Source organism: Scyliorhinus canicula, chromosome 19, assembly GCF_902713615.1.
Source record: "Scyliorhinus canicula chromosome 19, sScyCan1.1, whole genome shotgun sequence".
NCBI lineage: Eukaryota > Metazoa > Chordata > Chondrichthyes > Carcharhiniformes > Scyliorhinidae > Scyliorhinus > Scyliorhinus canicula.
In genome coordinates, this window is record NC_052164.1 from 99,036,926 (window position 1) to 99,050,140 (window position 13,215).

At 47.3% G+C, this 13,215-nt stretch overlaps 1 protein-coding gene across 2 annotated transcripts in view; it reads left to right on the plus strand.

Moving 5' to 3' along the window:
• Nucleotides 1–210: 210 nt before the first annotated feature.
• LOC119954397 overlaps nt 211–13,215 on the plus strand; it is a 40,533-nt gene continuing 27,528 nt past the window's right edge. For both annotated transcript variants that reach the window (XM_038779593.1, XM_038779594.1), the window contains exon 1: nt 211–508. In XM_038779593.1, coding sequence (XP_038635521.1) covers nt 457–508 — 52 coding nt within the window. In that variant the 5' untranslated portion in view covers nt 211–456. The remainder of the gene's footprint in view (nt 509–13,215) is intronic.

The window sequence follows — 13,215 nt, forward strand, 5'->3', positions numbered from 1 at the left end:
TTGCAAGGGGGGGGGGGGGGGGGGGGGGAGAGAAAAAAAAGTTGCAGCTCTGCGAGCAAAGAGCAGAGATGTCAGATTAATTCGCAGCTTCATCAAAGAGCCAACGCAACTTTATCACTTTTATGATTCCATGAACCAGGTTGCAGGAAATGACGTAGCAATTTCTGGGTCTGGTCTCTGAACAGTGAGAGCTGAACGAGCAGTGGGATGTGGTTACTTGTGGAATCACACACATCGCTGAATTAACACCCATCTGTTACTCAAAGGCTCATCACAGGGGTAGTTGACACATCCCAATGTATCATTTGAACCCTTTGATGCGAATTTGCAATTTCCAAATGTTAACTTTAAAAAAAAGAGATTTGTAAATGTTTCCAGCACTTGTTCTAATCAAATATTCGTGACGCATATTTTGAAAAAGTCAGATTCTTATCTGAGGAAATTGAACTGGGAATCATGCCCGAAAACCACTTTTTGATAACTATTCTCTTCTTGTGTTTAGCAGTAGGTAAGTTCAATTTAATTAACTCGTTTATTCGTTTTATTTACTCTTTCGAGTCTTAAAACTTTAGCTATTATTTTCCACAGGTGTGAAAAATGTGCTGTTTTTAATGACAAGGTGGGGTGGTAATAATATTTCTTTCTGGGGCACCACGGCGGCGCAGTGGTTAGCCCTGCTGCCTCACAATGCCGAGGTCCCAGGTTCGATCCCGGCTCTGGGTCACTGTCCGTGTGGAGTTTGCACATTCTTCCCGTGTTTGCGTGGGTTTCGCCCCCACAACCCAAAGATGTGCAGAGTAGGTGGATTGGCCAGGCTAAATTGCCCCTTAATTGGAAAAAATGAATTGGGTAGTCTAATTTATTTTAAAAAATAATATTTCTTTCTTTCAATATTTATCATGAGATGGGATAAAATGATCAAATCATGCTTTGGTGGATGATCAAATTGCCAGAGAATGTTATTGACGTGCCAGAGACCCACAGCAACTCTGTCTGTTTTAAATTGTGCCAGTGGAATTTCCAGAATATTTGGGATCTTGAAGCCAGTATTATTTTTAACGAAGACGATTTTGAAAGTGGTGCCTGTCTCCAGAAACTGCACACAGAGATACATTTGATTTTGGGCTGTAAATGCTATGTTGCGCAATTTAAGAAAATGATGTTTGTCTTTGTGACTGGAACATTGTTTCCAGTGGGTTTCAGAGGTGTCAGTACTTGGTGCCCTGCTTTTCCTGGTGTTTTTGTATACCTCAGGCTGAAGAGGACCATAGTGTGAGTAGAACTGTTCAAACATTTTTTAACAGATGTCAAAAATGTTTGTTAAATCAGATCACTTCAATTGCATCAATAAAAAATCCTTCAAAATGTTGGATTGGGCAGATTTGTAAACTGAAGATTTTTCAGGGCATTTTCTAACATTCATTACAGCTCTTTGAAATTAAGTGAAGGAACGTTTTGCACAGCAGACTGTGCTGTGTTTTCATCGACTTTCATCAATGATTTGGACTTTAAGGCAAGGTGGCATGATTGAGAAGTTTGCAGATGATACAAAAATCAGGGGGTGAATTCTCCGCCTTCCCAGCTGCGTGTTCCTCCGTTCCCTCCGCTGGCCGATGGGATGTCCCATTGTGGCCAACTCACACCGCCGGAAAACCCGTGGGCGGGAGTGCGCTGCCGGCGGAATGGAAAATCCCGCCAGCGGAGAATTCACCCCCAGATGTTTGACAGATAGTGAGGGGGAGAGCTGTGGACTGCAGGAAGGTATTGATGCACTGGCCAAATGGACAGAAAAGTGACAACCGTAATTCAATCTGAAAAAGTGTGAGGAAATGCACTTGGGAGGTGAAACAAGCAAGGCTAGGGAATATAACAGAACCGGTAGGATACTGACAAGTGTAGAGGATTAGAGGGACCTTGGAGTGCATGTCCACAGATCCTTGAAGATAGCAGAACATGTCGCCAAAGTAGTTAGGAAGGCATATGGAATATTTTCCTTTCTTAGCCGAGGCACGGAGTGTCAGAGCAGGGAGGCGATGCTGGAACTGTGTAAAACACCCAGCTAGAATGTGGCATACAGTTCTGATAACTGTATTACATGAAAACTCTGATTGCATTACAGAGAGTCCAGAGAAGCTTTATGAAGAAGACGCCAGCAATGGAAAAGTTTAGCTGCGAGGAGAGATTGACTAGGCGGTGATTGTTTCTTTTGAACAGAGGAAGCAGAGTGGTGATTCAATTGAGGTGCATAAAATTATGGGGGCCACCTGGATGGAGTGGATAATGGGAGCCCTTATTTCCTTCAGTGAAGAGCTGAATAGTTATGGTGGATAGGTTTATGTAATTGGTGAGAGGGTTAGAGGGGAGTTTTTAACTCAGAGTGTGGAGAGGGTCTGAAACTCACCGCCTGAAATAACGATAGCGGCAGAATCCTTTGTGGTATTCAAAAAAATCCTTGGATGTGCACATGAAGTGATGTAACCTGCAAGACTATGGGCAAAATATTGGACAGCTGGATTAGATTGGATAGCAATGGCCCCAATGGGCCGAATGGACTCCTTTTGTGCAGTAAATTGTTTATTCTTTATATTTCCATGTTTACCATCAGTTTCCCCTGAAATCATGACGGTTGTTTAATTTGATAAGAAGGCAAGGTAAGTAGGGGGTGAGAGGTTGTTCAGCATATCTTAATTCATAATCTAGAAAACAGTTCCTCAAAATGTTTACAAAATAATATTCTGGATAAATTTGTCTTCATAATCTCATAGGTTTGCAGCAATAGCTTTCAGATACCTCCCTTCTAAGCTGAAAAGTCCAAACAGCTTTTCTTCACAAATCAGACCCAGCCCTCGGAGGTAAATTAAATAGAATCACGCAGAATGTACAGGACAGAAACGAGGGAAAACGCTTTTATTTTGAAAGTTCCTTTTCATGAACATCGAGCATCTCGGAATACTTTATCGTCAATTAAACATTTTTGAGATTTTGGCACAGTTGTAATGCAGCAAACAGCTCGTGTGTGTAAATTAAACTCCTGTGCACAGCAATGTGATAATGACCAGGTAATCCAGCAAGGGCTGGTTTAGCTCACTGGGCTAAATTGTTGGCATTTAAATCAGACCAAGCAGGCCAGCAGCACGGTTCGATTCCCGTACCAGCCTCCCCGAACAGGCGCCGGAATGTGGCGACTAGGGGCTTTTCACAGTAACTTCATTGAAGCCTACTCGTGACACTAAGCGATTTTCTAACCTATTTTTTTTGTAACGTCGATCAGGGGATAAATATTGGCCAGGACACTCGAGGTAACTCCCCTACACTGTTCCAAAATTGTGCCATGGGATCTTTAACATCTTTTAGGTTTGCAAAAATATACTTTAATCCTAAAATATTTGAAAGAACATTACAAACATTTCAAAAAGGCCATCACACAAAGTGCATTTATATTTGGTTTCTCTACACACATCATGTTACACTCTTGAGGTGCTTCGGTCACATAAACATTAGACATTTTTCAAAGTGGCCATTGCAAATGGTGCAAAGGTATTTAAGTTACATTTTTGACATCTCTCACCTGAAAGACGGCGCTGCCCACAGTACAGCTCTCCCTCAGTATGACACTGGAGTGTCAACCTAGATTTCTGTGCTCGAGCCTTCAAGGAGGATTTGAACCCAGGACTTTGTGACTCTGAGGCAAGAATGCTGCCAACTGCATCATGACTGAGATAATTCAGCCCAGACAATAGGCTCCACAAAAGCTTCTACTCGCCATTCCTCCTCAAACTCCATCCGCACAATCCTAAAATTCCCTTCTCCCTGCATATCCACCTGCCCCTTAATTGCATCTATACTTTTTCCCTCTGTGGTAGCGAGTTCCACATTCTCATCACTTTCCAGGTAAAAGATATTTCTTCGGAATTCCCCAATTGATTTCTTGCTGACCATCTTATATCGACGGTCTTTAGTTTTGCTCTTTCTCTCAAGTGGAGACGTTCGCTTTGTGCTAACTCATCAAAAGCGTTTATCATTTTGAAAATCTTTTCGCGTTGCCCTGCAGATTGCTGTTTGCACAGAAGTGTCTTGGCCTGCTCAACCTTTTGTGATAGAAATAAACTCGCAGTAATCTGACTCTTGTCTTCGACGGAGGGTAAAATTGAGTGGAATGTGAAACTGCAGCTGATCTGACCCCATCAGTTTCCCCACAGTGTCGTTAACGTTAGAATTTCATAGATCATTGAATTTACAGTGCAGAAGGAAGCTATTCAGCCCATCGAGTCTACACCGGCCCTTGAAAGAGCGCCCTATTTAAGCCCACACCTTCACCCTCTCTCCATAACCCAGTAACCCCATCGAATCTTTGGACACTACGGGCAATTTAGCACGGCCAATCCACCTAACTTGTACATCTTTGGACTGTGGGAGGAAACCGGAGCACCCGGAGGAAACCCACGTAGACACGGGGAGAACATGCAGACTCCGCACAGACAGTAACCCAGCCAGGAATCGAACCCAGGTCCCTGGTGCTGTGAAGCAACAGTGCTAACCACTGTGCTACCGTGTCGCTCCTGCGTGGCCCCTTGCTGGGCAGGATCTGCAGAGTAACATAATGTTTGATCACTGTCTTCATAGAATCATAGAATTTACAGTGCAGAAGGAGGCCATTCGGCCCATCGAGTCTGCACCGGCCCTTGGAAAGAGCACCCTACTTTTTTTTAAAAATTTAGATTACCCAATTATTTTTTCCAATTAAGGGGCAATTTAGCGTGGCCAATCCACCTACTCTGCACATTTTTGGGTTGTGGGGGCGAAACCCACGCAGACACGGGGAGAATGTGCAAACTCCACACAGACAGTGACCCAGAGCCGGGATCGAACCTGGGACCTCAGCGCCGTGAGGCGGTTGTGCTAACCACTAGGCCACCGTGCTGCCCTTAGAGCACCCTACTTAAGCCCACACCTCCACCCTATCTCCATAACCCAGTAATCCCACCCAACCTTTTTTGACACTGAGGGCAATTTAGCATGGCCAATCTGCCTAATCTGCACATTTTCGGACTGTGGGAGGAAACCGGGGCACCTGGAGGAAACCCACGCACACACGGGGAGGATGTACAAACTCTGCACAGATAGTGCCCCAAGCCAGGAATCGAACCTGGGACCCTGGAACTGTGAAGCAACTGAGCTAACCACTGCGATACCGTGCTGCCCCATGTTTTGACTAGCATCAGATTTAGTACAATCCGTGAGGGAAAAACCGCACGCGATGAGTTGCTGTGATCTGGTGATTCAGTAATAACTTTCAAAGGGAATTTGATAAAAACCTGAAGGGGAAAAGTTGCAGGATCTCGCAAAATAGCAGACGAGAGGGATTAGTTGGATAGCCCTGTCAAAGACTGGCGCATACAATTCTGTGCTGTACCATTCTATAAATCTAAGAATTTATAATAGATAATTTGCCATTATTAATGATACATTTGGTCAGAAGAACAGGGAAGGATTAATTTCGTAAGGGCTTACAGGAGCAGAGGGACCCGGGAGTACAATGGGCACAAATATTTGAAGTTGGCGTAACCAGTTGTGAAAGTGGTTAATAAGATAAATAGGATCCTGCACTTTATAAATAGAGAGTACGAAAGCCAGGAGGTTTTATAAAACCCTGGTTCAACCTCAACTCGAGCATTGTGTCCAATTCCTGGCACCACAGGTTAGACTTCAGAGAGTGTGCAGAAAGAAATTCGATTGCAACGATAAATTGGAGACGCTTCTGTAAGCAGCGGTCAAGACCTGGAATGCTGTTGCGGAAGCAATTCAAATCATGACTTTCAAAAGGGAAATGGATAATTATCTGAAATTTACTGCCTGTGGGGGAGTGGGACCATCAGTTACTCTTGCGGACAGCTGACGCGCACACACTTTGCTGGAAACATTCTCTGATTCCATAATAGATACCAGCTTCCGACCAATCACAGATTGCACTGCTGTCATCTGCAAAAATCCCGAATCAAATTTAATTGTTCAGGAAGAGCTACAAAATGGGCTTTAATTTTTCAACGTTGGTGTTTAATAAATGACGCCTGAGAATTTAGAGATATTGGGTGCAATATTATGGTCACGAAAAGCATCTCGCCGTGACGCAGCGTGGCTGAAAGAAGCTGGGAAAACCCGCTTCTGTTCTCGACGTAGCTCGCAACGCTTCACGAGCTGTAACGCAATGTCCCAAGACGTTGCGATGTAAATCTTGCCCATTGTGGGTGGGATCACTTTTTAGCAAATCTGCATATTAAAGCAATACAGGTCGTATCACTTTAAAATGCAGTTTCCCCAGGTACTGGAGGCGTGGAATCTATCCCATTTGCCTTGGTGACCGTGGGTGAGTGCTGTTCAGTACTGGTCTCCACAAATGGGGACTGGACAGAACGGCACTTGTGGGAGGCTCCCAGGGGACCAGAGGCCCAGGTGCATGTCCTTTGGGCAGGGTGGTACTCTGGCACTACTAGTGGTACCCTGGCACTGCTGGTGGTACCCTGGCACTGCTGGTGGTACCCTGGCACTGCTGGTGGTACTCTGGCACTGCTGGTTCCATCCAGGCACCACCTTTGTACTGCCAGCCTGGCACCCAGGTAATGCCACCTGGCACTGCCAATGTGCCAAGCTGACATTTTTTGCATTAATGTGAAGCAGTACAGTTAAAATACAGAGATGCAGTAATGTCACTGAAATCGTTGAATATTAAGCTGTGCAGATTAAATAAAACCCGGATTATTCCTTCAAGATAAGTACATATAAAAGCATTTGACATATATGAAAATTGGTGAGAAGCAGATTTAATAAGGGTCTTTCCTCAAATATATTTTGTAAGAATTTGCTCAGTAAACTTATTGAGTCAAAAATTTGGAATTATTGAAAACACAATTAGTCACCATGGGCTGAATTTTCTGGTCGTTCCCGCTGCCAGGATCTTTCAGTCCTGCCGATGGCGGCGCCCCGCGGCGTGTTCCCCAGCAGCTTGGCCAACGAACAGCCTGCAGATATCACCATGATGATCCCAGTGTTGGCCAATGACGAGCCACCTGTGCTGTAGGAAAACAAGCCACGGGATGGGGGTGGAAAATTCTGCCCCGTGTCCAGGTGGATGCACCTGAATGGTGGTAAATCATATTTTCCAATCAATGAACTGATAGGGAAAACACTGCTGCCCTGATCCTAACTCGCTCCAAGTCCTGGAGCACACCTACGCTCACTGACTTACATTGCCACCTAGTTCAGCTGTACCATGATTTAAAAAATTTCCACATCGCCCCAACACTTTCTCCATATTGGCAGCCCAGTAGTAATGCATCAAAATTTGGCAGTGCAAGTCCCCCCCCCCCCCCCCCCCCCCCCCCCACTGTCTATCCTCCTGTAGGGCCCCCTCCGAATTCCCGGGGATTTATCTGCCCATATGAAACCCGATATAAGCCCCTCAATCCTCCCAAAAAATGATTTGGGCAAAAATACCGGAAGACACTGAAATAAAAACAAGAACCTGGGTGAGATGTTTGCTGTGATGGATTGAACCCAGTCCACCACGGACAATGCGAGGTTGTCCCATTTGTTATGGGCCAGGGTTTAGAGAACTCCAAAGTGTATCATGGAATCCACCTGACCCACAATTTTTAATAGATTGTGGTATGGGGAGCACACGGCCCACTCTACAGGTGCGGTACAGCAGAAATGGAAAAGTATTTTTTAAAGCAAAACAATGTTTATTCTTTGAACTCAAGTTAACCTTTTTAAAACATACAGTGAACATCTTGGCAACCATTAATTCAAATACAACCCCCAAAGAATACAACACTAAGTAAACCTTTAAGCTTTCCTTTTTAACCTCCATACGACTTAAAAACAAAACCTTTATCAGAAGCACATCAGGCTTGAAAACATTTATAATTCTGAATTTACCAAATGAACAAGAGATAGTCTTTTGATGGCAGAGAGAACAGCAGTACATCTGCTTGGTCTGGCTTCAGCTCTGAAAATGAAACTAAAACACACCCAGCAGCCTGCTCAAAAACGAAAGTAAAAAGCTGCCAGACAGCCCAGCTCCACCCACTCTCTGACATCACTGCAGTAGTAAACACCCATTTCTTAAAGGTACTCTCCCTACAGATATTTATATACACACCCATTTATAAACACCCACTTCATAAAGGTACTCTCACATGACACACCTTTGCAGGTCAGCCTTTACCCGACCCGCTGGGCTGATAAAATTCAATTTACGTAGCTGCGGCCAATCCCACGCCATCTGGACACCCAAATATCGAAAACTACCCCCTGCCAGATGGAAAGGTAACCCCTCCCCACCCTCCCCCAAGACTGCCCTCCCCCTCCTCAAGGTGCTGAGCACACTCACTCTTCCCTAAATTTAGCTTGTATCCAGCGAAGGAGCCAAGGTTCTTCAATATATTCATGATGTCCCCCATCACTGGTTCCAGATCCCTCACGTATAGCAGAAGGTCACATGTATACAAGGACACGGTAGCATTGTGGATAGCACAATCGCTTCACAGCTCCAGGGTCCCAGGTTCGATTCCGGCTTGGGTCACTATCTGTGTGGAGTCTGCACATCCTCCCTGTGTGTGCGTGGGTTTCCTCCGGGTGCTCTGGTTTCCTCCCACAGTCCAAAGATGTGCAGGTTGGGTGGATTGGCCATAATAAATTGCCCTTAGTGTCCAAAATTGCCCTTAGTGTTGGGTGGGGTTACTGGGTTATGGGGATAGGGTGGAGTTGTTGACCTTGGGTGGGGTGCTCTTTCCGGGAGCCGGTGCGGACTCGATGGGCTGAGTGGCCTCCTTCTGCACTGTAAATTCTATGATGACACCTTATGTTCCACCCCACCTCTAACAATTCCTCTTATTTGAGGCCCTCAGGGCAAGAACCAGTGACTCAATCGGCAGCACGAATAAGAGGGGAGACATAGGACACCCCTGTCTCATGCCCCTATGTAGCCGAAATGACCCAAAGTTATGGCGTTGGTACGAAGGCTAGTGGAAGGAGCCTCGTACAACCACCGCACCTACGACACAAACCCAGGGCCCAGTCCAAATCTCTCCAAGACCACGAAGAAGTACCTCCACTGAACCCCATTGAACATTTTTTCTGCGTTCAGCAATACGGTTTCTCTGGTTCTGGCCCCGCCGATGGGGTGAGAACCACATTGAGCAGTCACCTCATGTTGGATCACAACTTACGGCCCTTTGTAAATCCCATCTCTACCTTTGGGAGACAAGATTCCAACCTCAGTGCCAGGACCTTGGTCCAACGTTTTGTGTCTAAGCTGATGCCGGATCGAGAGAATCATGTGTTTGAGCGGGCAAGACTGGATACGGGAGGAGCGCAGGGTGATGGAAATGAAGGATTTATTTTTGGAAGGGCGGTTTGCGAGTTTGGAAGAGTTGACAGAGAAATTTGGGATTCCGTGGGGTGGGGCCTTTAGGTAGAGGCAGGTGCGGGACTTTGCAAGGCAGGCTTTCCTGACCTTTCAGTTGACAACCTCCCCCCTCGTTGCTGGAGGCAGCGTTGCCAGTGATATGTTGGGGGGGGGGGGTCATCTCGGCGATTTACGGGAAGATTTTGAAGAAGAACATGGTGTTGCTGGAGGGGGTTAAGGCCAAGTGGGCGGAGGAGCTGCGGCCTGCATTGGAGGAGGGGTTGTTGAGTTTATTGGGATGCTGGTTGGTAGACTGGGGGAGGTGGGGGTTTCTGTTGTTCTTGTTGTTTTACATTGTTTTGTTTTATGTATAAAACTTTAAAATGTTAAAAACAAATTAATATATTTTTTAAAAACAAAAGCTTTGTGTCCATATTGAGCAGTGAAAGCAGGCGATATGACCCACACTCTGTGAGATCCTTATCCTGTTTCAGGAGAAGGGAGATGGATGCCCAATCTGTCAGGGAGAGAACCCTGCTCCAGGGAATCATTAAACATCCCCATCAATAACACAAGCAATTTTTTCTAAAATTCCACCGGGAGCCCATATGGCCCCGGTACCTTCCCCACCTGCATCTTTCCTACGGCTGTTCGAACCTCCTTCAGCCCCAACGGCGCCTCCACCTCTTTCCCCAATTCCTCCCTCACCCTGGGTAACTTCAGATCCTTTAAAAACTCAGCCATTCCCCACGCCCCCTGTTGGCTCCAACCTAATAAGCCTCTCGAAAAAGCTTGAAATGCCGCATTCACCTTGGCCTGGATTCTCCCCTACCCGGCGGGGCGGGGGGGCCCCGGTGTAGCGGAGTGGCGCCAACAACTCCGGCGTCGGGCCTCCCCAATGGTGCGGAATTCTCGGGGGGTCTCTTCCGCCTCCGCCATGGTGGAGGCCGTGGTGGCAGCGGAGGAAAAAGAGCGCCCTCACGGCACTGGTCCGCCCGCCGATCGGTGGGACCCGATCGCGGGCCTGGCCATCGTGGGGGCACCCCCCGGGGTCCGATCGCCCCGTGCCCCCCCCCCCCAGGACCCCGGGGGCCCGCTCGCGCCGCCGATCCCACCGGCACAGAGGTGGTTTAAACCACGTTGGCGGGAGAGGCCTCTCAGCGGCGGGACTTCGGCCCATCGCGGGCCAGAGAATCGCCGCAGGGGGCTCACCGATCAGCGCGGAGGGCACGCCGATTGGTGCGGCGCGATTCTCGCCCCCGCCAATTCCCGGGTGGTGGAGAATTCCGGCCACGGCGGGGGTGAGATTTTCGGCGGGCCCAGACAATTCTCCGACCCTGCAGGGGGTCGAAGAATTTTGCCCCTTGTCCGGGGCGGACACCAGCCTACATTCCGAATCCCTAACTTTAATGATCCCCCAGCAGCTGTCATAATATCCACTCATGTATATAATGAGATGCAGACAGGCAGTGATTGACACATAGGATGACCAATGAACACACAACACAGAACAACCAATCACCAGACAAGACACCACCACTATAAAGCCCACAGGGCATTAAGACTCCCGCTCTTTTCGGGACCCAGACACTGAGACAGTCAGAGTGCACAAGTCAGTGGACATTATTGCCATGTGGTAGCTAGTAAGTCTGGTCGAACCAGTAAGAGGTCGTCAGTAGGATTAGTAGAGTGTCAACCCACAGCTGAACATGTACAACCGTCCATAGTTTAAATAAAACAGTGTTGGATCATCTCCGGTGTTAGACGTTTGTTTCTAGCTTCCCTGCATCCAGTTGCAGTCAACGTCAAACCAACCCGCCTAACACAGCAGCCTCCTACCACCTTAGCTGGTGAGCCAAGAGCTGGCTGGCCTTCTACCCGTACTCATACACCACTTCCTTCAAACACCACGGCTGCCACACCACCCTGTCCGTGGGCAGAAGCTCAAACTGCATCGCAGCTTTCTCCTGTGTGCCAATAGTTCTGGAGTTGGGTCGCTAACAAACCTACGGTCCGCCCCCAGGATCTCATCCACTAACTTCTGTGGCTCCTTCTTGGCTCCCCGTCCATGTGTACCTTGTACAATATGATCTCCCCTCTAACCACTACCTTCAACGCCTCCCACAGAGCAGAGGGTGAGACCGTCCCATACTCGTTAAACTCCACATGTTCCCTGAAACCTCGAGAGACCTTCCTGCAGAACTCAATGTCTAAAAAAATCCCTGGCCGGGATTCTCCGATCCCGCGCCGAGTCGGAGAATCCCTGGGGAGGGGGGGGGGGGGGGGAGCATTGGGCCTCGGTGCCCCGACGCTGGCTCACCGATTCTCGTGTTGTTCTTTTTTTGTTCTGGGGAAATGGGCCATTAGAATGCAAACGAGCGGGAGTTTCAATCGCGTCTAGCTATCTGGGTTGCAAATACACACACAAGCTCTAAGTGTGTCTGAGTCCTGGGTTGGCCATAATTCCCATGGTCCTTTGCAGATGGACATCCCAGATGGCTACAAGAGTGACCACAGAGAGGCCAATATTTGGCAAACTGGGACAAAAGGATGATCATGACTGACTGCAGGAGAAAAGGGGACATTATCCCCCTTGAAAAAAAGTCCTCTTCCATTTTGAAAGTTTAGCGGTCAGCGGGAGACAACTTAGATTGTACGAATTTGATTTTTAATTATCGGTGGGATAGGGGAGGGGTGCGATTTAAAAATAGCATTCCCAGAGGATGACACTAGACCCCTCCACCCCCATCCCCGCTTCCACAAATTTCAATGAGAGGGAAGGAGGAGGGGATTGAGTGTTAGTGCTCAGCTGTTGGGTTCAAAGCAGGCCAAGTTAGGTTTATTTTGTCTTGGAAAAGTTGGGGGGGGCTGGGGAATCTTGTGGCAGATCATGAGCTGTTACTGCATGTTCGGCTTTTTCGCCACTTCTGTGCTCATTGAGGCGGTTGGTGCTCCCAGATGCTGCCTCTTGTCTTCAGCAAGGCAATGGTGGCATTCAATATGTCTGTTGTCTGCACCTTGGCCACTGTGATCTGCAGGAAGCTCCCCCCACCCCCCACAGCTGCCTGGTAATGGCTGACACTACTAATTAGGGAATTTACATTCCAAGATTGTTGTGGGTTGGGGCCAGGACCCTGTAATCATCCTGGAATCAGGTTTTTTATCTCGATTTGAAAATTCAACCCTGCAGTCTAATTATAGCTCAGTAATCGAGGGAACATCTATAATAATAATCTTTATTGCCACGAGTAGGCTGACATTAACACTGCAGTGAAGTTACTGTGAAAATTCCCTAGTCGCCACATTCCGGCGCATATTCGGATACGCTGAGGGAGAATTCAGAATGCCCAATCTACCTAACAGCACGTCTTTTGGGACTTGTGGGAGGAAACCGGAGCGCCCGGAGGAAACCCACGCAGACACGGGGAGAACGTGCAGACTCCGCATAAACAGTAACCCAAGCTGGGAATCGAACCTGGGACCCTGGCGCTGTTAAGCAACAGTGCCAACCACTGTGCTACCTTACCGTACCATTGAGACTGCAGAGGATCAAACTTTGGGGTGTGTCAGTTTTGAGGGACATAACTCTCAAATGGAACGGAAATAGAGAAAGAGGAAGGACGATAATACAGATAAAGGTTTTATGAAAAAACTTACCAGCAGGGTTAAATTTAGGATGCTTTATAAAGAACAGAGCATAACAGGATATTACTGGCACGTTAAACCCAGATGTGTGATCTTGGTGACATTTGTTATTGTTGCAAATTGCATCATTTGATTTTAAATGTTTAAAGGGATGAATAGCAACA